The sequence below is a fragment of the Podarcis bocagei genome (assembly GCF_964188305.1).
Source record: "Podarcis bocagei genome assembly, chromosome: 17".
NCBI lineage: Eukaryota > Metazoa > Chordata > Lepidosauria > Squamata > Lacertidae > Podarcis > Podarcis bocagei.
The window spans coordinates 5,939,823-5,965,373 of record NC_138143.1 but is presented as its reverse complement, the minus strand read 5'-3'; the positions used below and the strand labels follow the sequence as shown (position 1 = coordinate 5,965,373).

Here is a 25,551-nt window from a genome sequence, read left to right as displayed (position 1 = left end):
TTAACCTGTATTTTAAATTGGGTTTTTTAAAATTTTATTCCCCCCCCCCCCAATTATGTTTTTATTGTAATTTTACTGGTGCTCAGCCACCCTGAGCCTGGCTCTGGCCAGGGAGGGTGGGGTATAAATTATTATTATTATTATTATTATTATTATTATTATTACGCTGGCAGCATTAAGATAAATTCAAAATTGTAAATGAGTTTTGATGAATGTAATAATGGAAAACCGACTGGTACGGTTTTTGTAAAATATGCAGGGATATAAGAGATATGCAAAATGAACCATGGAAGGAGAAGAAAGGAAGCCGTTGATATCTTGAGTAGGTAAAATGTTGATCTGAAATTGCAAAACGGAAAATATAATAAAAATCGTATTTTTAAAAAATCAAAGGGGGGGAGAACACCTGGAAAAAATGGGTGGGTGGGTGGTGTGACGATGCCCGTCCAGCTTTCTATTCCGCCCCCACCTCTATAAAAGGTGGGGGGATGTGAGACTATATATTTCCACTAGCTTCGCCCCGCAGAGGGAGGAGGAGGTTGCCGGCTGCAACGGAGAACCTGAGCTGTCGCCTGGGAACCACCGGGACTGCGCCCCAGAGGCTGAAGGGGAAAGGAGAGGTGCATGATGGGAAAGGAGGAAGAGGTGATGATGCTTGCAGTGGGTCCTTGGCGGGGATGCTGTACCTGTGCCTCTACCTGTGCCTCTACCTGTGGGTATCCCAGCTGAACTCCCCCAGGCGCAGATTCCTGATCTTTGCAGGGAGCCAAGCTGGGTGGGGATGGGGGATGGGGGTGGCTGGTTGGGGTCTGTGCCTGGGGGTCCCCCAGATTCAGCCCGGTGCTGAGTGCGAATCCTCCAGTGTACGAAGAGACCCCCTGCCTCCAGGTGTGTTCCTGCAAGCAGGGCTGGCCCCCACCCAGGACAGGAAGTACCTCTGCAAATGTTGGCTCCCATCCCATGCAGGGATAAGGGCTTGCCTTGTGGGGTTAGTTCTGGAGATGTTGTGGGATTGAAGTGGAGGGGGGCTTTTCCGTTGAGAGAAGAGGGGGTGAATCCAGCAGGAGGGGTGTGGTAAAGGTAAAGGGACCCCTAACATTAGGTCCAGTCATGACTGACTCTGGGGTTGCGGTGCTCATCTCGCTTTACTGGCCGAGGGAGCTGGCGTACAGCTTCCAGGTCATGTGGCCAGCATGACTAAGCCGCTTCTGGCGAACCAGAGCAGCGCACGGAAATGCCGTTTACCTTCCCACCGGAGCGGTACCTATTTATCTACTTGCACTTTGACGTGCTTTGGAACTGCTAGGTGGGCAGGAGCAGGGACCGAGCAACAGGAGCTCACCCTGTCGCGGGGATTCGAACCGCCGACCTTCTGATTGGCAAGTCCTAGGCTCTGTGGTTTAACCCACAGCGCCACCCGTGTCCTGTAAAACCATGGCCAGGGTCAGGGCCGGATTTAGGTTTGATGAGGCCCTAAGCTGCTGAAGGGCCCTTTAGAGGTCCAGCTGTCCTTTGTCAACAACAAATTGTCACTGTTTTTTGTGTTGAATATCTGCTATATGGTAATTTATGGATCTCTTAAGGGTGTTGGGTGTAGCTCTGCAAAGAGAAACTTCCATTCCCTGGGGTTTTTTTGTGGAAAGTCTGCCCTTAACATTTTTGGCTTCCCATAAATAGAATTGTAATTTTGTGAAGTGTTTCCAGTTTCTTTTTTGCATGCCTTCATACAACTTCAGTACTTTTGCTGGAGACCTGTGGAAATAAATTAAATTTGACATATTTATAGATATCTGCACTAGTGTGACAATCTGGAACCAGATTAAATTTATTGTGTAGGCATACCTATAGAAATCTGTAGCCCTGCAACGATATGGTATTGGATTAAATGTATAGTATAGGATTAAATGCAGGGACGCGGGGTGGCGCTGTGGGTAAAACCTCAGTGCCTAGAGCTTGCCGATCGCATAGTCGGTGGTTCGAATCCCCGCGGCGGGGTGAGCTCCTGTCTTTCGGTCCCAGCTCCTGCCCACCTAGCAGTTCGAAAGCACCCTTAAGTGCAAGTAGATAAATAGGTACCGCTTTATAGCAGGAAGGTAAACGGTGTTTCCGTGTGCTGCGCTGGAGCTGGCTCGCTAGAGCAGCTTCGTCACGCTGGCCATGTGACCCGGAAGTGTCTGCGGACAGCGCTGGCCCCCGGCCTCTTAAGTGAGATGGGCGCACAACCCTAAAGTCGGACACGACTGGCCCGTACGGGCAGGGGTACCTTTATCTTTATAGGATTAAATGTATGTATAGACACAGCTTTAGCTGAGACTGAGACATACTGAGTATGCATTAACAACAACAACAACAATAATAATAAAATTTTATTTATACCCCACCCTTCCCAGTTCAGAAAACCGGGCTCAGGGCAGCTAACAACAAATTTAAAACAATTGTTGCAACAAAAAACAGCACAAAATACAGTATAAAACGTGAATAACAATAAATTTAGAATTCAAAAATCAATTTAGGGGGGGAAATCCATCCAACAAACATTAGATGATCACCGGGGCTAGCTGGCTGAATTACTCCTATTTGGGCCAACAAGGAGACCAGGGGAGAATTAGCTGTGGGATCCTAGAGCGGGTAATCTTCATAAAAAGGGGAGGGGGAGGGAAGGAAGAGGAATCAACATAGGCGCCGACTCCATGGGGCTTGAGGGGGCTCGAGCCCCCTCAAAAAAAATTTTGGGGGGGCTCAGCCCCCCCAATAATCTCAGGCGGGCGCCCTTCCAGCAGAGCGCCGCCGCCGTCCCCCGCCTCCTCCTTCGCCAGCCAGCCAGCCGCGCGCCCTAATCGGAGAGCCCCGGCCGGAAATCCCGCGAGAACAGGGGAATCCCGACTGGCCACACCTCCCAGCCAGCCAATCGGCTGGCTGGGGGCGTGGCTTGCCCTATTTAGGGCCGGAGCCACTTTATTTGCATATTCATGAGCTTATTTATTATTCATGAGCTTTCCCGGGCCCCCCCAATATTTTTTCTAAGTCCGCGTCCCTGGGAATCAAAGATCAGGCTAGGTTCAAATTGAAAGCCAGGCGGAATAGCTCTGTCTTACAGGCCCGACGGAAGGAGGTTAAATCCTGCATTGTGACTGAATTCCCTTTTCTACAAATAGAGGCCACCATGGACCAATATAGCATCCTAGGCCGCATTGGAGAAGGAGCCCATGGGATCGTTTTCAAAGCCAAGAACATAGAAGTAAGTGGGGTCTCACCTTTCACCAGGGATTAACTCTCGGTATTTTTCTCAAGCTCTGGGAGAAGAATGAGTCAAGCAGGGGAGTGGAGAGCTTTTGGGTTTCTTTCACTGCAGACAGGTGAGACTGTTGCCCTGAAGAAGGTGGCTCTCCGCAAGTTAGAAGATGGGATCCCCAATCAAGCACTTCGGGAGATCAAAGCCCTGCAGGAGATTGAGGAAAATCAACACGTGAGTAGCCGGTTTGAATTTCTTTTGTGTGTGTTTACCTCAGTTTACCTTAGGCTGAGAAGAAGGGAGGATGTGGTTTGGGTTACGATAGCCTTAGAAATAAATTGTGTTAGTTGGCCAAAGCTGTTAGTTTCTTAAACCTTGGATCTGGAACTCCATGCTACTGCAGTAGGATGCAAATGAAATTGTGTTAACTGGACAAATCTGCTTTCGTTTGCCAGTTGTTGTTTTTTTAAAAAAATTGCTTGTTTGCATTTTAAAATATTTGTCCCACTGTATGAGATTTTGTCTAGGCCCGGAAAAAGAACAGTGATAAGAATTGTTTCATAAATATGGGAGACAGAGGATGGTGAATGCTCACCAGAAGTGATTGATGGTTATGATGAGGGAATCTTGTAAATCAGTGGAAAGTTCATCCAGGCCCTCTTTGTGTCAAGGCTTTTTTTTTGTAAGCATGAGAGCTGGAAGCCTTGGAGTGGGGTGGTGGGGAGAAGAAAAATACACACTGAAATGCAAATTATCCAATTCCACATGAGAGGACGTGCTCTGTAGCATAACAATGTGGCAGGTTTATTGTTCAAAGCATACGAAACAAGGTGCTCATGTATTTCTAGCTGTGAGATGTGGTTGAAGAAGAAGAGTTTGGATTTGATATCCCGCTTTATCACTACCCTAAGGAGTCTAAAAGTGGATAACATTCTCCTTTCCCTTCCTCCCCCACAACAAACACTCTGTGAGGTGAGTGAGGCGGAGAGACTTCAGAGAAGTGTGACTGGCGCAAGGTCACCCAGCAGCTGCGTGTGGAGGAGCGGGGAATCGAACCCAGTTCACCAGATTACGAGACTACCGCTCTTAACCACTACACCACACTGGCTTTCCCTTTTGACATTACTATTTCTCTCTCATGGGTTGCGGCAGAGATTGTGCTGAGTTTGGTGCAGCTGTCCTGTCAGGGATATGGGTTATCACTGTTAGGATCAAACACCAGACTGTCACATTGTTCTGGTCCAAGTGGAAGAGGGAACCAGGTCAGCTAGTATTGATTCAGCAGTAGGGGTATACAGTGAGGGGGGAAAGTGTTTGATTCCCTGCTAAATTTGCCTGTTTTCCTTCTGATGAAGAAATGACCAGTCCATTATAATGCACATCAATCTCTGACTTTTATCTTCTGGGTTTCTGGGGGTTTTCCTGTTGTTATTCTGTCTCTCACAGCTACAATAAACCTACCATTAAAATTATGGACTGGTCATTTCTTCATCAGAGGGCAAACAGGCAAATTTAGCAGGGATCAAATACTTACCCCCCTCACTGTAGTTAGGATCTATGAATACCTTAAGAACTGTAATTGTGAAATACAAACCACCAAATAAAGAATTGCTCATAGTTTTTGCCAAAAACATAGAAAATGCTGATTGCTGGGGAATTGGGATTGGGGAATTGACCTGGTCAGGAGCAGAGATTCGCTGATGGTAGCGTAGCTCATTGTTTTCAGTCTAATGTTCCCTTGCACACATGGAGCTCTGTATGAGTTCTCCATGCATGCACTGGAGACCTTAGTTTGGTATTTGCGTATCCCTACTCTCCTCCTTTTTTCAAGCCCTTTCTAGTTCCAAATTCAGCAAAGAAAGAAAAGGGGCTTGCAAAACCCAAGCTGTGCCAAAGCATTTAAATTAAGCTGTGTTTGGCCAAACTAATTGCAGATACAGAATTTCGGCATTTGTTTTGGGGAACAATGACCGCATTATAGAATCATAGAGTTGGAAGAGACCACAAGGGCCATCGAGTCCAACCCCCTGCCAAGCAGGAAACACCATCAGAGCACTCCTGACGTATGGTTGTCAAGCCTCTGCTTAAAGACCTCCAAAGAAGGAGACGCCACCACACTCCTTGGCAGCAAATTCCACTGTCAAACAGCTCTTACTGTCAGGAAGTTCTTTCTAATGTTTAGGTGGGATCTTCTTTCTTGTAGTTTGGATCCATTGCTCCGTGTCCGCTTCTCTGGAGCAGCAGAAAACAACCTTTCTCCCTCTATGTGACATCCTGAACATGGCTATCATATCACCCCTTAACCTCCTCTTCTCCAGGCTAAACATGCCCAGCTCCCTTAGCCGTTCCTCATAAGGCATCGTTTCCAGGCCTTTGACCATTTTGGTTGCCCTCCTCTGGACACGTTCCAGTTTGTCAGTGTCCTTCTTGAACTGTGGTGCCCAGAACTGGACACAGTACTCCAGGTGAGGTCTGACCAGAGCAGAATACAGTGGCACTATTACTTCCCTTGATCTAGATGCTATACTCCTATTGATGCAGCCCAGAATTGCATTGGCTTTTTTAGCTGCCGCGTCACACTGTTGGCTCATGTCAAGTTTGTGGTCAACCAAGACTCCTAGATCCTTTTCACATGTACTGCTCTCAAGCCAGGTGTCACCCATCTTGTATTTGTGCCTCTCATTTTTTTTGCCCAAGTGCAATACTTTACATTTCTCCCTGTTAAAATTCATCTTGTTTGTTTTGGCCCAGTTCTCTAATCTGTCAAGGTCGTTTTGAAGTGTGATCCTGTCCTAAAGCTCCAGAGACCCTGGAAGTGAGTGGTCTCACCATATTAACATTCTTTCAAGAGCTCAGGTGTGCTTTGTATACGTTACCTTTCTGTAACCCTTGAAGCAAACTTGCAAGGTAGGTCAATGCAATTACAGTGGTACCTCGGGTTACATACGCTTCAGGTTAAATACGCTTCAGGTTACAGTCTCCGCTAACCCAGAAATATTACCTCGGGTTAAGAACTTTGCTTCAGGATGAGAACAGAAATCGCACGGCGGCAGCAGTAGGCCCCTTTAGCTAAAGTGGTGCTTCAGGTTAAGAACAGTTTCAGGTTAAGAACGGACCTCCGGAACGAATTAAGTACATAACCAGAGGTACCACTGTATTGTCTCCAGTGTGGTGAAGTTGTTAGCAGGTTGGACTAGGACATGAGAAACGGGGGTTTGTATCCTCAATCATCCATAAAGCTCACTGGGTTTGCCTTGGGCCAGTCACTGCCTCTCAGGGTTGTTGTGGAGATTAAATGAGGGGGAATAACTTTGTCTGCCTCATTGGAGAAATAGGTGGGGTATAAATGCAATCAATAAATAAATATTGGAGAAGGGAGGTAGCGCTGATGCTGAAGCAAAGATGTGCCTAAAGCCATTTCATTGGTTTATGGCTGAGGTGGGATTTGAGGGGCAAGGGCTGCGACACAGTTGCAGAGGATCTGCTGTGCATGCAGAAGATCCCAGATTCGACCCCCATCGGCATCTCCAGAAACATAGCTGTCAAAGTTTTCCTTTTTTTAAGGGAAATTCTCTTATTCCAAATAGGATTCCTCACAAGAAAAGGGAAAAGTTGACAGCTATGTCCAGAAAAGGCTGGGAAAGTTTGCTGCCCAAAACCTGGAGTTCCGCTACTGTGTTCCTGTGAGGAGTTCCTGATTTCTCTCTCAGCCTTTTTTTCTTTCTTTCTGTTTTTAACTATCTTTTTATTTGATTTTTTTAAAAAAGAAGAAAGAAAAATAAAATAAACATACATAAAAAAACAGTATAAAATCCAAATATTGAGATTATTCTGAATCTCCTGACTTCCCTCCATCCCTTCCATGGAACCTTTTGATTCTGTTTTCAATTGCTTATCAATACTTCTCCAATTTTTCATCTTCCTAGTTTATCTATACATTCTGCTACATTACAAGTGTATTTAAAATCCTGCTAATGTTTTGACCTGTTTACAATGATTTTGTATATGCATTATAAACATTTCCCATTCTTTTTAAAATTTCTTCTTGATTCCTGAGCTTCCCAGTTAATTGTGCCATTTCGGCATAGTCCCATCAACTTGATTTCCCATTCTAGTCTCTCGGCCTTTTGGCCACTACACATTGAAGAGTCGGAAGGCAACTCCTTCTCTCCCTCTCCCCAGGTGGTGAAGCTGAAGGATTTCTTCCCCCACGGCACAGGCTTTGTGCTCGTCTTCGAATACATGCTGTCCGACTTGTCAGAGGTCATCCGCAACTCCGAGCAACCGCTCACCGAGGCCCAAGTCAAAGGCTACATGCTGATGCTGCTCAAAGGGGTGGACTTCTGCCACGCCAACTCCATCATGCACCGGGTGAGGCCTGCTCTGGCTCCCAGATTGCTTTCTTCTCCCCGGGATCCCATCTCCCCTTTTCTCACCTGTTTGCGCTGTACTCCTCTTCACCCCTCGGCTCTCCCGTTAAAAACTGCAGGTATTTCCGAACCCCTCCCTGTCCTTTTCAGGATCTGAAACCGGCCAATTTGCTGATCAGCTCCACGGGTCAGCTGAAAATTGCTGATTTTGGCCTGGCCAGGGTGTTCACCAGCGATGGAGAGAGACTGTATAGCCACCAAGTGGCCACCAGGTGAGTCGGAATGGGCAGGGGGTGTGGGCTGAACATAAAGCCAGGGAAGGGAGAGCCAACCCCTTGCTCCCGCTGGAATGACCACAACAAGAAGCAGCTCTCCTTCCATGGCGCTTGCAGTCTGGCTTAGCGTTGAGAACGCTGTGGAGTCTGATGGCTGCCAGGAACTGTCTCTCAAGATTAGTGAGCAGTGTTGAGCCTGGTAGCTGGAGCTGGGAAGCACTAGAGGCAAATGAGTTTTGGTATCCTCAAAGATGTGACTCGCCTAACCTTTCTGTATTAGGTGGTACCGGGCTCCCGAACTCCTGTACGGTGCTCGGAAATATGATGAAGGTGTGGATCTCTGGTGAGTATATTTGCCCTGTCTTTTGCTACAAAGCAGGGATGGAGAAACTGTGGCCCTCCAGATGTTGGACTACATCTCCCATCATCTCTGACCATTGGCCATGCTGTTTGCTGAGGATGACAGACGCCTGAAGGCTCACCACAGCTTACCCATGTTATAAGAAAAAAACTGCTCCTTTTCCCTTATGGGGTACCCAAGAGCCCAAATAGAGTCCTGTTTTAGGTTTTCTATTGGTAGGAGAAAATAACAGAGGCAAAGCAAAGCTTTGAGAAGCAAAGCAGCTAGTAAGCCTGATCTTTATTAAACCCATTGCAACAGAGTGCTCCCCCCACACACAGGAGGCAGGAAGAGCATCCTGAACCCTTATATATACTTTTGAACTGCCCACCCTGGAGCCCAAGACCACCCCCCAATACATCATACGTACATCAGAGAAGGGGCGGACTACAACAGAAAACTGAGTGCGTTGTTTTTATCTTGTTTGCCAGGTTACCTGTTTGGATTACCTGGGCATCCTGGCCACACTTTTTTTTTATGATAACTACTCAGTTCCTGAATCCAGGTCACAGGATCACCCTATTCATATCTTAAATGTGCCCTTGAGACAGGATTTGTGAGCAAAGAGACAATGGGGAGGCTCCTCATTCCTTTCGACCTTGCAGAGAAATATTCGAGGTCAATTTGGAAGAGACAAAAGGGTTTCAGGATTTTTCCTGTACTGATTCAGACATGTGGTTTATATGTGTTTGCCTGGTACGTTTATTTTATATCTTAGACCTTATAATTCTCATAACACCCGTCTCTGCTGTGCAGAATCCTTCCATCCCCATGCTGTCTTACAGATCTCTCTTCCTAAGGCTGGGAAATTCATCCCACTCCATAAAGGAGGAGGGCTCAGGTGGCGTCCTCAGCACAGCAGGACAGACCGGCCACCTTTCTCTTGGTGAACAAGTCCTGCGGTTCCTAAGCAACTGTTACAGATTCACTGTGTGCAGTCAGTAATAGTGCAGCATGTGGGGTGGGGGTGGGGTGAGATAATGGGGGTGTCTGTTGCTGCTGAACCCCCCCCCTCCAGATTTCCTAGGCACGTATGACTTTTGGCTAGTGAGTGCGTCAGCCTGGAGTTGCTTCTGCACATATAAACGGCCTCGGTCCAGTATACCTGAAGGAGCGTCTCCACCCCCCTCGTTCTGCCTGGACACTGAGGTCCAGCTCCGAGGGCCTTCTGGCGGTTCCCTCACTGTGAAGTTACAGGGAACCAGGCAGAGGGCCTTCTCGGTAGTGGCGCCCGCCTTGTGGAATGCCCTCCCATCAGATGTCAAGGAAATAAACAACTATCTGACTTTTAGAAGACATCTGAAGGCAGCCCTGTTTAGGGAAGTTTTTAATGTTTGATGTTTTATTGTATTTTTAATATTTTGTTGGGAGCCGCCCGGAGTGGCTGGGGAAACCCAGCCAGACGGGTGGGGTATAAATAAAACATTCTTATTATGAAAATTAAAACTTATATTGGAGCCCAAGATGAGCCTCAGGGCAATGATATACCGTATTTTTTGCCCCATAAGACGCACTTTTTCCCCTCCAAAAATGAAGGGGAAATCGGGGTGCGTCCTATGGGGCGAATGCCTGCAAGCCTCGCGCGCCCGGCAGGAGGTCCCACCGGGTGCGCGAGGCTTGGGGCGGCAGCCTGTCGCCCGAAGCACGGGGAGCCCTCGGGAGGGCTCCCCCTGCTTCGGGCGAGTGTCTGCAAGCCTCGCGCACCCGGCAGGAGGTCCCACCAGGTGCGCGAGGCTTGGGGCGGCAGCGGACTGCTTGCGCGCACCTAGAAGCTTGGGGCGCGCTGAGCTCAGCACGCCCCAAGCTCCTGGTGTAGCGCAGCGATCCGCTAGCCCTGGGAGAGCCCCGCGGCTCTCCCAAGGCTAGCGGACTGCTTGCGCGCACCTAGAAGCTTGGGGCGCGCTGAGCTCAGCACGCCCCAAGCTTCTAGGTGCGCGCAAGCAGTCCGCTGCTGCCCCAAGCCTCGCGCACCCGGTGGGACCTCCTGCCGGGTGCGCGAGGCTTGGGGCGGCAGCGGACTGCTTGCGCGCACGCAGAAGCTTGGGGTGCGCTGAGCTCAGCACGCCCCAAGCTCCTGGTGTAGCGCAGCGATCCGCTAGCCCTGGGAGAGCCCCGCAGCTCTCCCAAGGCTAGCGGACTGCTTGCGCGCACCTAGAAGCTTGGGGCGCGCTGAGCTCAGCACGCCCCAAGCTCCTGGTGTAGCGCAGCGATCCGCTAGCCCTGGGAGAGCCCCGCGGCTCTCCCAAGGCTAGCGGACTGCTTGCGCGCACGCAGAAGCTTGGGGCACGCTGAGCTCAGCACGCCCCAAGCTCCTGGTGTAGCGCAGCGATCCGCTAGCCCTAGGAGAGCCCCGCGGCTCTCCCAGGGCTAGCGGACTGCTTGCCGGCACGCAGAAGCTTAGGGCGCGCTGAGCTCAGCACGCCCCAAGCTCCTGGTGTAGCGCAGCGCACCTGGGGGGGAAATAATTTTTTTTTCCTTTATTTCCCCCCAAAAAATCTAGGTGCGTCTTATGGGCCGGTGCGTCTTATGGGGCGAAAAATACGGTACTACAGAGATCAACTGGTTTAGCCATCATGCACAAGGAATCTTGTCAACTGTGGCTTTGTGAGCATGAGGAACACATTTAATACTTGTTTATGTACTGCTTAGTGCCCAAATGGGCTTCTAAGGAGTTTACAAAATAAAAAAAGGCAGGTTACATAAACCTTTCATAGGATTTGCTTGGGGTGTCTCTGTATGTGGAAGACACATATACACTATAAAACGAAGCCAGTTTGATGCCTGTTTAACTATCAAGCCTCTCAGCTAGAAATCCAAAATTTCTTCACATCCTTGCAGTTTGAATATGTAGTGCAGAACCCAAAACAAGGATGTGGTTGGTTTCTGATCCTTGTGCAGTTCACCTCTCTTTTGACCCTGCTTCGGCTGCCCACCCTCTCTCTCGTTTGACCAGGGCTGTGGGATGCATCTTTGCCGAACTTCTCAACAACTCCCCACTTTTCCCCGGAGAAAACGATATTGAGCAGCTGTGCTGTGTCCTCCGAGTCCTTGGGACCCCAAACCAGAAGATCTGGCCGGTGGGTTTGGTAGTTATGGTATTGCCCACAGGGTTTGTGGGTCCGTGTCCCGTGCTTTTGTCTCTGGGAGGAATGGGGGCAGTTTAAAAACAGAGAAGCTTGGGAGCTCACCTTTCCCAACTTCTGTTTGGGAGCAGGAGATCACAGAGTTGCCCGACTACAACAAGATTTCCTTCAAAGAGAAGCTGCCAATTCCTCTGGAGCAGGTGGTGCCCGACGCCTCCCCACAAGCCGTGCAACTCCTGAAACAGTTCCTGGTCTATCCTTCCAAGCAGCGTGTTCAGGCAGCACAGGTAAGAGATGCAAGGAGGTTCCTAGCTGGCCTTTGCAGATACCAGAGCAGGGAACAGGGCGAGGAATTCTCTTGGGTTGTAGGAAGTGAGTACAGTCATACCTCGGGTTACAGCCGCTTCAGGCTGCATTTTTTTGGGCTGCGGACCGCTGAAACCCGGAAGTACCGGAACATGTTACTTCCGGGTTTTGGCGGTTGTGCATGCGCAGAAGCGCTAAATTGTGCTTTGTGTATATGCAGAAGCGCCGAATCGCAACCCGTGCATGCGCAGACATGGGTTGCGAATGTACATCCTGCACAGATCACACGGAATTGGTGCTTGGAATAGTCCTGGCGTTGGGTTGTCCCTGCCCCGTGGTTCCTTCCTTTTGTCCCTTTGGGGAGCATGGGGAACTGGCAACTGGGAGAATTATGTGCTCCAAGAGACCCCATTCCCCTCTAGAATGTGCTCTCCAGGTGTCCTGGAAGAGGCCTTCACCATGAATACATGCCTCTTTTAAATACAGTCATACCTCATGTTACGTTTGCTTCAGATTGAGCGTTTTCAGGTTGCGTCCCGCGGCGACCTGGAAGTTACTTCCGGGTTTTTCCGCTTGCGCATATGCGCAAAATGACATCATGCACATGTGCAGAAGCGGCAAATTGCTACCCGCGCACGCGCAGACGTGGGTTGCGTTCTGCTCATGTTGTGAACGGGCCTCCGGAATGGATCCTGTTCACAACCAGAGGTACCACTAGCACCTTAAAGACCAACTAAGTTAGTTCTTGGTATAAGCTTTCGTGTGCATGCACACTTCTTCAGATACTATCTGAAGAAGTGTGCATGCACACGAAAGCTTATATCAAGAACTAACTTAGTTGGTCTTTAAGGTGCTACAGGAAGGAATTTTTTTATTTTGACTATGGCAGACCAACACGGCTACCTATCTGTAAGAGGTACCACTGTACGTGTGTTCTTTTCTGGGCCAGGGGCGATGCATCTCACATCAACACATGCTTGGAACACTCAATGGAAAGGGCAGTTGTTGTGCTCCAAATTGCCACCAGAGGGCACCCCAGTCTTTTTCCATTGGACTTTCACGGGGCCTGGCTTTCCCATGTTCCCCAAGTGAGGGGGTGAGAGGACACCCAACTCACTGCTTGAATGTGGCTATTTATTTAGATGCATGAATGGCAATTAGTAATTGAAGTTCAGATAACGAAGAAATGTGTGTGGGGTGGGGTGGGGGGGTAATGGAGGGGAAGGGAAGAGACAGTCTAGGTTCCAGGGTCATTTCTACACAATACACTTAAAAGTCTTCCCCTTTGCACAGAGGTGTTTTTTAAAATGTATTTTTATTAAAGATTTTATTGATTTACAAAAGTATGTGCAATGTCTCTCTCTCTCTTGTATTTTTTTTTTCATGTAACATTTTTACAAATCAGTTTCATTTGTTGAGACATTAGGGACAGGAAGAAAAGGGGATGCACAGAGATTTTCAACCTTTTTGAGTCCATGGCTCCTTTGACCAACTACATTCTTTCTGTGGCACCCCTGTGGGGCTCAGGAGCCCAGTTATGTCACCCCTTGCCTGCAGAGCTGGCAGCCTCTCACCCTTTTTCATTTTTTAAAATATATTTTTATTAATTTTTACATATCATTTCCAACAGTTATATAACATATTTTCTTAACTTATACAATGTTTTGAACTTCCATCAACCACATCTGAAGATTTTTCAATCTTTATCACTTAAACTACGTTTCTTAATTTCCTTATTACTTTAAATTGTCCTGAACTAATAATTCTCTTCATAATCTTCATTGCAATATTTTGGACAATCCTCCTTGCAAAACTTCTTGCAGTCCTGCTGCCTCTCACCCTTTTCCAAACACCCTCCTTTGTGGCGCGTTCCCTCAGCCTCCTCTCCCCTCTCCTTGGTAGTCCTCTGGGCAGCCACTGCTACCGTCCTTGGTCTCTGATCTGCCCTGCCCCAAAGAGAGGTGCCTTCTCACACTGCCCCTTAGGGTCCTGGGACCTGTCTGTCCATTCCCAACAGCAAGGGCTGGTGGACTGGCTGGCCGGGCTCCCTAGTCCGCTTGCTTCCTTACTCCAAGGCCACCTCAGCTCCTGGCAACCAGCCCCCCATGGCCAGCTCCAGAGGCATCATTCGCCTGGGGAGCTTGCAGCCAGGGCTGCTGCAACAAACAGCTGTGCAAGCCTTTGGGAGGCAGAGAAACAAGAGGACATCAGAGGAGAGAGGGAAGGAAAGAGGGACAGAGGCCAGGGTTGCCCACGGCACCTCAGACCATCATTCAAGGCAACCCAAGGGGCCACGGCACACTGGTTGAAAACCTCTGTCCTAGAGAATCCTGGAAATGGTAGCTTACCTTTCACTGAGCTGCAATTCCTCGCACCCTTAACAAAGGACAGTTCCCAGGATTCATTGAGGAAAGTCTTTAAAAGTGTGTTAAATGTGCTTTAAATGTATGGTATGGATGAGATCCCAGTTTGCACGCACAGGACCTTCAGCCTCCATGCACAACTTGGTTTGCCTCTGAATACCTTGTGTTAAAGCAAATGTGGAGAAACCCATCATTACCTTCAAGCCTGTGAGCTGGCAGAGACCTCTTTTTGCTGGCTGCTTCTGGGCTGCAGGCACACCAGACGCTTGAAGCACATGGCTCCCCCAAGGAATCCTGGGAATTGTAGTTTATTAAGGGTGCTGGGAACCACATCTCTTTGAAGGATAAACTACCACTCCTTAGATTCTTGGTGGAGGATTTGCTTGGTGGGCTAGTTGGCCCTTGGCTTCATCCAGCCCAGCCATTTTGTACTTCCTTCTCCAGGCGCTGTTGCACCCCTGAATGAATGAATTTATTATTTCGGTCACAGACCAGTTCCAGCCCACATACAATATCAAGGAAGTCATAAAACACGATAGGGATACATTTGAATTTGCAGTTAGGTTATAACAGGGACAATACAGTGGTACCTTGGGTTAAGTACTTAATTCGTTCCGGAGGTCCGTTCTTAACCTGAAACTGTTCTTAACCTGAAGCACCACTTTAGCTAATAGGGCCTCCTGCTGCTGCCGTGCCGCCAGAGCACGATTTCTGTTCTCATCCTGGAGGAAAATTCTGAACCTGAAGCACTATTTCTAGGTTAGCGGAGTCTGTAACCTGAAGCGTATGTAACCTGAAGTGTATGTAACCCGAGGTACCACTGTACAGATATAGCTACAGTTGAAAAATATACAAATTAAAACTTAGTCATTAACATATAACCTATAATTATCATTTAAAACCTTAATCATTATGATAGCACAGCTTGTTCCCTAAGTTTTATGGCACAGCCCTTGGCTTCATCCAGCCCAGCCATTCTGTACTTCCTTTCCTTCTGCAGGCGCTGTTGCACCCCTATTTCTTCACTCCCCCGCTGCCGGCCCACCACCTGGAGCTGCCCATCCCTCAGCGTGGGGGCAAAAAAGCCCACCAGGGCCCCCAGCACCAGCGTGACTTCCATGTGGAGCAGCCTCTGGAGGAGTCGGTGGTGGACTTGGAGCTTGTGGCGCCTTACGTGGTTGACATATGAAAAGAGGATCTCTTTGCTCTTTGTGGGGCAGTGGGATTTCTGCTGCCCCTCTCTTGTGTCAGGAGAGCTAGTTCATCTTAAGCAGGATTGAGCCGCTTCGTTAAACTGGCAGGAACGGGGTGGCAGAAGACAGAACTGGAGCAGGGGCAGCTGGCAGTGTGGACAAGGGAAACGTCTCTTGCCTGAAATCTCCCTTGATGCTGCCGTGAAAGAGACAGGAGCCCCGTTCAGGGCAGGAGTGAACCAATTCCTTATTCCTCTGGAGCAGAGTTGGAAACCTTGGGCACAAAGAGCTGCCAGACAAGTTGGCCTTGCCAGCCTCTTCTGCATAAAAACCACCACTTTGGACCTTTCCTTCCAGGACTTTGGGGTGCTTTTAGCTCCCTGCTTCTGTGGTGAAGCTCTTTTGTAGCAGCTCCGTAGCAACGTTTTGTAATTAAATGATTTGTTAAAACAGTGAGCCAAATTCCCGGTCTCTTTCTTGGATCAAAGACGGTGAACTTGCTTTGTTAAGGAATATGGCTTGCTGGGCTGTAGGCTTGCCATTAAAATATCCCAGTGGCTCTTTTGGGTATTTGCTCTGTTCAAAAGGCTTTTCAGTCCTGGCATGGTTTAGAATGTGACCTTGTGTGTAAACTCCGGAGCTGATGCGGAAATGATTGTTTTGTGGGGGCAGCTATAAGAGGGGAAGGGAACAAACCAAGAGGAATTGATGGGTAGATGGTCACCACTGTAGAAAAAGTAAGAATAGCCATTCAGATGCCACAACCATTAGCTTTATGGCGTGAGAAAGAAATCTGAGTCATTAAATGATCTTAAGTAGGTACTCGGGTGTGAAGTGTCATCTCCCAAAATGATAGAAAACTCTTCGGTTTCCCAACATAAATCCTGGATTCTGTGTTCATTTTGATTAGATTTGCCACTCCACCCTCTTGGCAATATAGTTTTTCATTCCATCTCCCCCCACCTTGGCCTGGGTTCCTTCTTTCCTTTGAGTGGACCATCTTAGGCCCATTAAAGGAGAGGTGTGGTTCCCTTTCCTGTACTTTTGATTTTTTAAATGTGTTAAAGCAAAACCTCAAATATAGGATCTCTTAATAGTTCAAAACATAATCAGTCTTTGTGGGGAAATCCAGAGATTGCCCTCTTGCTTAAAAACCTAGGTGTGGGCAAATCTGTCAATTTCAGTTTCTCTTAGTTTCTCATTTTCTCAATCTTAAATTCGTTCTGTGCATTTCCACACCCAGTTTGTGAGTTTATATTTAAAACGTTCTCATGAAAATGCACTACCATTTTAGTGTGAATTTCTCCAGCTGCACATTTTTGTTTGCAGTTTTGAGAAATTGCATGTTTTTGCAAAGCAATTTCCCCTAATAATATAATGAATTCTTGCATGCTATTTTCACTGCCTCTGGTTTATGCAATTTTATACATATTACTTGGCTATAGAACTGCATTGCAAAATCCAGAGAGGTGCAAATTTTGAAAAATGGCTGCATTTTGATTTGTTTCTAGTTTCAGAAAGTGCAAATTTGTTAGGTCCACCTTTAAAAGTGAACCAAACCAAGTTTATTCCCCATTCCAACTCCCATCCTGTTGACCACTGAAAGAATCCCAGATTCCTGCAGGCACTAGGCAGTCCTGCAGAAATTGGTTAATAGTGTTGGCTATTTGCAGTATAGTAACGCTGCAGAGAGCTTGCTGGGGAGACCATGCATTAAAAAGGGACTCAAAAATAACTTAAACAAGGTTTTAATTAGAAACACAAAAACTCCTTTTACACTAAATACATTAACAACAAACCAGACCCAACACCAACCCATCCCCCAGGGTAATGGGAGAGCTAGGTGCTGCTCCTTATATACTACACCCAAATGCTGACACAGCTTAATCAATACAACTCAGCACCTGCTATGTTTCACAGCTGTAAAGCTGGGTCTCGTTAGTTTGCTCTGGCCCTTGCTCTGGCCCCTTAAAGACATACACATCAGGTGGAACAATGATGAACCTTTACATTTAAAGAAACCATTCAACCAATAGTTCACCAGTAGACTACATCTCCCTGCCTTAAAGCACCCCTTGAGCTGATCGTTCTTCCCTTCTGCTTTTTCAAACAATTTCCTGTTGTTCTCTCAGTTCCACTTGCAGAGGCTCCGATCCCTCCTTTCCCCCCTTGGGGTGAGGTGTCCATTGCCAGTTTCACTGGGATGAAAACCCAACCTTCCACAGCCCAGTAATTCAAAATTTCTGTCTTCACGTTGGCTGGGTGGCAAATTATGCAAGTTGCACAGAAGAATGTGGTTTGGTGATGTGATCTAAGAAGTCAATCATACTTGATGTTTCAGAAACAAACTTCATTCAACGGAAGTAGCAGTAATTTATCTGAGATGCCAGGACCACATAGCCTCACATTGAATGTTGTGGCTAACTGCAAAATAAGACGTAGAGAAACAATTCAAAGGCAGGCAAGGATGTAGGAAAGAAACTGCAAAGAACTGCAGGGTTGGAGACTGTAGCTCAGTGACAGAACGCATGATTTGCATCCCAAAGGTCCCAGGTTCAAATCCCGGCATCTCCAGCAAAAGACTCTGGTCTGAAACCTAGCATGCTCTAGTTATCTCTCGCTTGGACTACTGCAATGCACTCTATGTGGGGCTACCTTTCAAGGTGACCCGGAAACTACAACTAATCCAGAATGCGGCAGCTAGACTGGTGACTGGGAGCGGCCGCCGAGACCATATAACACCTGTCTTGAAAGACCTACACTGGCTCCCAGTACGTTTCCAAGCACAATTCAAAGTGTTGGTGCTGACCTTTAAAGCCCTAAACGGCCTCGGTCCAGTATACCTGAAGGAGCATCTCCACCTCCATCATTCTACCTAGATGCTGAGGTCCAGCACCGAGGGCCTTCTGGTGGTTCCCTCGCTACAAGAAGCCAAGTTACAGGGAACCAGGTAGAGGGCCTTCTCGGTAGTGGCACCCGCCCTGTGGAACGCCCTCCCACCAGATGTCAAAGAGAAAAATAACTACCAAACTTTTAGAAGACATCTGAAGGCAGCCCTGTTTAGGGAAGCTTTTAATGTTTGATGTATTACTGTATTTTAAAACTTGGTTGGAAGCCACCCAGAGTGGCTGGGGAAGCCCAGCCAGATGGGCGGAGTATAAATAATAAATTACTGTATTATCATTATAGCTCAGCCATGTTCTGACACCCAGAAACCTCTGGTCAGTGTATTGTAGACAATACTGATACGTAGACACTATCCAGTGGTCTGAATCAGTGAACAGCTTCCTGAGAATTCAATATGCCCTGAGCTCACTAGAACCTCTTTCCAAGTCTGGACTTGAAGCCTTTAGTGAGTGCTGATTACAGTCAGGACCTCTGTGGGACTCCGAGGTACATGTGAGGTTCTATATGCACAGAAGCACTGTGCATTTTATTCGAAGCATGTGTTTTCTAGGTAATAAGAAAACTGCAGGGCAGCCTGTGTGTGTGTGTGTGTGTGTGTGTGTGTGTGTGTGTGTGTACCCAAAGTTCCACCAACACATTGGCGCTTCTGTGATGTGGGCACTGGTGCGCTGCTAGAATGTGGCAACTGACTTTCTAGTTCTTTCCTCAGCCACAAGGACTAGAAACTTGTCCTCCTCTTTTGAAACCACCAGGAATCCTAACTGAGGCAGTACAGTCACAGCCACGCAGTAAACTAGCTTCTCTTAAGTTAGAAAATAGGAGGGAGGGAGTCCGGATTGTAAAAAATTCAATTCTAGAAAGAAACGTTTAAAAAATGATAAGCTCCACTTATGGTTGTTGCTGTTATTTCATTACAGTGGTACCTTGGGTTACAGACGCTTCAGGTTACAGACGCTTAAGGTTACAGACTCTGCTAACCCAGAAATAGTACCTCGGGTTAAGAACTTTGCTTCAGGATGAGAACAGAAATCGTGCAGTGGTGGCACAGCAGCAGCAGGAGGCCCCAATAGCTAAAGTGGTGCTCAGTGGCGTAGCGTGGGGGGTGCAGGGGGGCCCGGCCGCACCGGGCGCAACATCTGGGGGTTAGGGTTAGGGGGCGCAAATCCATGGGTTAGGGGGCGCAAATCCACGGGTTAGGGGGCGCAAATTACTTGCCTTGCCCCGGGTGCTGACAACCCACGCTATGCCACTGGTGGTGCTTCAGGTTAAGAACAGTTTTAGGTTAAGTACAGACCTCCGGAACAAATTAAGTACTTAACCTGAGGTACCACTGTATTATTTCTGCAAGGCGAGTTGAACGAAAGGTGGGGATGGGCAAGAACTGTGGCTGCGATGGCCTGGAACGCCTTGCTGACAGTCTTCCTGGCTGGGGTTTCCTTGCAGACTCAGGCGTATGACAAGGCCCCGCGGCCCCTTCCACCACCAGCCCTGCCTGGCCTGTGCAGATAACTTTATCTCTGCCTGCCTCTATTGCTGCATCATGGACAAGCTGCTTGCTTCCAGCGCAACGGGTGGGGCCTGGGGGCACCGGGAGGGTGCAGGGCCAGCCATTCCTGGGTGGTTTCTCTTTCTCGTTGCAGCCATTCATCCTGCCTCGCCTCACAGCCTGGTTGTGAACACCCACCCACTAGTCACGATTATCCCAGAATCCCCACACCACCTCCGTCCTTGTTTACAATTCTCGGGTAGCTGCAAAGCCGTGAGACTTGGAGTTTTAAGCTTCCCCCCCCCCCCATTTTTTTATTGATTTTCCATATATATAAAACAAACAAACATAAATCTTAAGTATAATAATTCCATTTTTCTTTACATTGTTGGGTGACTTCCTTGACTCCCCCAGGCTGAATTTCAATGTACATCATTGTAACAGTTTTCCAAAACTATTTTCACGGAAAGGCACTTCTCACCAAAAAAACCCCCTGAATCATAAATAGGGGAATTCTAAGCCTGCTTAATTGAACATGAAAACCATCTAACCAACAGGACCTGCTTCACAGAGAATATGTTTATGTGCGCACCAATGTCAAATATACTGTTATGCCTCTTTTTTAGGATATCTTACAGATGGGACAGGGTTTGTTCCTCTTAAAATGTACTTTGCCCCATCTCTCTCTCTCTCTCTCTCTCTCTCTCTCTCTGTGTGTGTGTGTGTGTGTGTGTGTGTCTTTCTCTCATTTGTTTGTTTAAAGCAGCACTTTGTTTTTCAAGATCTGTAAAATCTTAATGGAACTGGAAGCGAAAGCAAGATGGTTCCGTTACTTCAAAGAGGACCAAAGGAACGACCTCCATCCAGGGAGAGAGAACATGTGCCCTAGGGGGCAATCCAAATTTCACTTTAACTTGGAGTAAGCCCCACCAAATTTGGTAGGACCTACTTTTGAGTAGAGGGACGCAGGTGGCGCTGTGCATTAAACCGCAGAGCCTAGGGCTTGCCGATCAGAAGGTCGGCGGTTCGAATCCCCGCGACGGGGTGAGCTCCCGTTGCTCGGTCCCTGCTCCTGCCAAACTAGCAGTTCGAAAGCACACAGTGCAAGTAGATAAGTAGGTACCGCTCCAGCGGGAAGGTAAACGGCGTTTCTGTGCGCTGCTCTGGTTCACCAGAAGCGGCTTAGTCATGCTGGCCACATGACCCGGAAGCTGAACGCCAGCTCCCTTGGCCAGTAAAGCGAGATGAGCGCTGCAACCCCAGAGTTGGCCATGACTGGACCTAACGGTCAGGGGTCCCTTTACCTTTACTTCTGAGTAGACATGGCTAGGATTGCACTGTTAAGTCTTGTTGAGATCAATGAGACTGAAGGCTTCAAAGTTACATGGTGGGGAGGGGCTTCTTCATCTGAAAGTGAAGCCAATGGCATGGAGATGTCATGGACAATGTGCAGACAACTGACTACAAAGCTGTTTTATTAAATATTTGTCAAAACAAAGGACTGAGGAAGAAATTGGTGAAATTCGTAGGAAAGCAACGTTTGTGGCCACATCAGTTCCAGTAAAGCCCAAGTAGGCAGCAGTTCAGATCCCACTTCACTTGGGTTTCTTATACTTCGTTGTTGGTCCTCATGGGAACATACCTTACTGTGTCAACGTATGGCATGTCCTTATTCAAGAGAGGCAATGTGGTGCAGTGGTTAGAGTGCATGCTCTCCGAGTTCTCGCCGATAAAAATAGGGACATCCCATTCCAGAATAATAATGTTACTATTTATACCCTGCCAATCCGACTGGCTTGCCCCAGATACTCTGGGCAGCTTCCAACATATATAAAAACACAACAAAACATTAAATATTAAGAAAACTTCTCTATACAGGATTGCCTTCAGACGGTTTGGGGGGGTCAGATAATTCCATACCCTCCAACATTTATCCAGTGAAAATAGGGACATTCTAAGGAAAAGTGGGACATTCCAGGATTAAATCAGAAACTGGGATGGCTTCTCTAATCAAGGACTGTCCCTGGAAAATAGGGACACTTGGAAGGTCTGGGAGTGTCAGCTTTGAACCAGGGAAACCAAGGCTCGGCTCCTTGTTCATTCATGGATGTTTATGATCTGGGGCCAGCTCCTGTCTCTCAGCCTGGCCTACCTCAAAGGGTTGTTGAGGATAAAATGGATGGTAGGAGGGGAGGACGTGTATGCTGCCATAAGCTCACTGGAGGGTGAGAGGCATTAAAATACAAATATACATCACAATCATTTGGGGCCAGCTGAGCCTCACACTGTAGATCGCCTTTGGCAGACCAGGGCAGATACCTTTCTTGGGTCAAATCATCTTCTAAAGGCCCAAACTGCACTTTACCAAAGTGAATCAAGGTTGGTTCACGAATCTTAAAAGAGACATTGATGCATTAAATGTTGAAACTGCATTAATATTTATTATTAGCTGGTATCCATGTTGGATTTGAAATAGTTTTTATGCTTACAATAATAGAAACTCTTTATATGTGTGTGAGCACTTATTTCGCATGTGCTTTTATTGCATTGTTAAATAGCTTCTCGTTACAGTAGTTCCCAACACATGAGATTCTAGGATCATATGTTGACTTTGAAAAACAATTTCATAATAAAACCGGCGATGTAGAGATAAAAGTGGTAAAAAGATTCTGCAGAAGAAAACATTGGGATACAGCTCAAACCGTGGTGGAGGGAAGTCAGTTCAACAATACAGTATGAATTTAATGTCTTTGTTATGTGACTTTTTTGTGCCTTTGTATTTTGCTTTATTTCTTTCCTTTTTTTCTTTTTTCTTTTTTATCCTTTTTGGATTGTTTGTGGGTTTTTTTGTGTATATGACAGAAATAAAATAAAAAGAATTTTCAAAAAGAAAAAAAGAAAAAAAAAGAAAAACAATTTCATAGAAGGGAAGCAATCCACCTTGATCTCTGGGAGAAATGTAATTGCTGTATATGTCAAGACCTCTTTTCTCTTCTGCAAGTCCAAAATTTGGATTGCTATGTTCACTCTGAATAGTTTGGATTGCTATGTTCACTCTGAATAGTTACTGATTCCAACCATAGAGGCAAAGCATAGACATCATGGCTAACAGCCACAACAATGAGCGTTCATCCGGAGTTGCTTGTGGACTGGCTCCACGCATTCCCCTTAATCATTCATTCATCCCACGCTTTCCAGTTCCTTTCCTTATCACTTTCCAAACTGCAAAACGCCTGTTGCTTTTTAAAAAGTGGATTTGTTGCACAAGGGCAACAGAGCACTTGGCCTTCTCCTACCTCCTTGTCCTTCTCCTTGTTGTTTGCCCTGTGTCAGATTTTAAACAGTGAGCCCCTCAGGGCAAGGACCTATGATCTTGCCCTCACTGCAAAGTGCTATGCATGCTGATGTTGCCAGGCAAATAAAATAATTACAGAAGCCCAAGCACTTGTAACATCTTTGAGCAAATGGCTGATCCGATAAAAGATACCATCTCGTCGGTCTTTATTTATGTCTACTTGCACTATGGCTGATGGGACCCAATCAAGCTGGGATCCTGACAGTCTCTTTTCCCCTCAGAATATACTGCAGTGTGAATTAATTCTGCTCTATCCAAGCCATGCACTTCCAGGGACCAAGGACTGTCAGCAGAGCAAGCAGAGGAGCAAAGCCAGTGATCAGACTTGTTGTGTCGAGATGTGCTCGTCCTCCTCTTTGTGGAGACTCTTCGCGTTATCTGGCCCCGGAGATAACAACACTTCAGAGAACTGGCTGATGCTTTCACTTGAATTTTACATCAGAGGAAAACTGACTCTTCAGCACACACACACACACACACACACACACACACACACACACACACACACCATACTTGTTTTTACCCATTGCTAGCAAGCACAAAGCCAGAAATGTTTGGACTTTATACTCAAGGGCAAGAACAGAAGTTTGTCAGAACATAGCCTTACACACACACACACACACACACACACACACACACACACACCCCTCTGTATTTCAACAACCTCAACAGAACATCTGGCATCATCTTTAAAAAATAGACAATCTTAAATTTCTAGCCATCATGGTTGTGATTTGAAGGATTTAAAATGGGAGTCCTCCTCAGAGGGCAGAGATTTGTAGCTACAGATGTGTAGCTCCTTCCCTGGCAAGGCTTTTTGAGTGTTTCAGGCAAGGCTTTGTTGAAGGAGATCTTGAAGTAATTTGGTGGCAGAAGTGGGTTGACAGAGAAGGGTAACTAGTGTGGAAGAAGGCGGCCAAGGGAACAGACAGTTCATGGACTTGTGCAGAACAAAAGGAGAAGGGAAGATAAAAAAAGGGATGGGAATGGACGGAAAAGGATGGGAATGGAGGAGATGGAGGGGAAAGTTGGATACTATATATTGGGGTAGTCAACATGGTGTTGTCCAGGGGCTGTTGAACTCCCAAGTCCCATCAGCCCCATTCAGCACGGCCAGTGGAGAGCGATGGTGGCATCTGGAGTTCAGCAACATCTGCAGAACACCGTCCTGGCTGTATCTGATGTCCTGTATCTGCTCTGGCACTGGACATGTTGGGTGCCTTAAAAGCGTTTGTAAACCCCAGAGTCGGCCACAACTGGACCTAATGGTCAGGGGTCCCTTTACCTTTACCTTAAACCTGCATTTGGTCTTTAATGGGATTTCTAAAAAGCTGCAATACCATCAGTTGGACCAAACAGAACATCACAAAATACTGAGCAGGTTCTTGAGTTCTCAAGAACTCGTCACCAAGTAGGAGGATATGTAATTTTTGGGTGGGTGGGGTGGGCAAAAGAAATGGGTTTGATTTGTTTTTGTTTCTATTATCTCAGTCTCAGTCAGTTTTATTGCACATAGCCAAAGGCTGCCGCAATGTACACAGAATTATTTGACAATTAAAAGAAAATATACTGAATTGGTAAAAAAAGACTTAAAACATTTATATTATTAAAACATTACGTACTCTAAACAAAGCTATAAAAGTACCCCAATGTACAAATAAAAACATTAAACAATAAAATTCATAAGCTAAAATCATCACATGGTCACTAATGTTAAAAACAATATCAATTAATACAGTGTGCAATTTATACTCAGAGTTTGGTGACAAAGATAGAGCATAGCCTGAGGTAGATAGATAGGATCAAATAAATTCATCTCCTTTACAGTTAATGGCTACCTTGGCTATATAATTTGCTCTAATTTTCCTAGCAGCAGTTGCAAAAAGTGCTACCCGCCAGGTCACATACTTATCTGTGTCTGCAAGGAGATATAACATCATATCAAGGGGGTTCTGGCCAGGGGACCCTGTCATTATAGGTACCAAAAATCTTTTTCTTGCATCATTATATAACGGACAGTGCAAGATATAATGCATAAGGTCCTCTACTTCAGAACATCCCCTAATGCAAACACGTTCGTTTTTTGGTATGCCTCTATGTCTCCCATCTCTATAAGCAGAGCTTATTGTGTTTAGTCGTAGCTCTGTAAAAGCTTTTCGAAGCTGTGCAAAAGTCAATTCATAAAAATAAGATATGTGTTCATTGACCTCTCTAAGTTTTGTGTTTTGTGTTTTTATTTTGTATTTCTATGCTGTGAACTGCCCTGAGATATTCGGTAAATAATAATAATAATAATAATAATAATAATAATAATAATAATAATAATAATAATAATAGGCCATATATGGCCTACCTCAGGCTCCAGACAGAGATTGAGCCTCTCCCCTGCCAGGTGCTGAGTTTATCAGGTTACGCTTAGGGTGCTGCCTGTGTTTGCTGCATTCATTCTTGTGGGTGAAGTATGGGGCAGGGAGCTTAAACTTGAAGCTGACTCCTCTATCTACCCTTCGACCAATTTGTTCCCCCAGCTGGATTTTCTCCTTGGCCTGTCTTTCGGCTGAGATCTAGTCTCATCCTTCTT

The 25,551-nt window shown here is 46.7% G+C and overlaps 1 protein-coding gene across 6 annotated transcripts; it reads left to right on the top strand.

Annotated features, from left to right (window-relative positions):
* Positions 1-293: 293 nt before the first annotated feature.
* On the top strand, positions 294-15,678 carry CDK20 (cyclin dependent kinase 20; the record flags this gene model as incomplete). 6 transcript variants are annotated; one of them, XM_081175781.1, is made up of 9 exons in its annotated part: positions 294-326; positions 3,156-3,238; positions 3,353-3,466; positions 7,415-7,603; positions 7,753-7,874; positions 8,158-8,220; positions 11,231-11,354; positions 11,492-11,647; positions 15,030-15,678. In XM_081175781.1, 8 exons carry the CDS (start codon positions 3,164-3,166, stop codon positions 15,216-15,218), a joined length of 1,032 nt encoding a protein of 343 aa, XP_081031907.1. In that variant the 3' UTR covers positions 15,219-15,678. The 6 variants fall into 6 exon arrangements, with proteins under 6 accessions (XP_081031907.1, XP_081031906.1, XP_081031905.1 ...); XM_081175780.1 differs by lacking the exon at positions 294-326 and adding an exon at positions 615-700; XM_081175779.1 differs by lacking the exon at positions 294-326 and adding an exon at positions 630-712.
* Between the last annotated feature and the right edge of the window lie 9,873 nt (positions 15,679-25,551).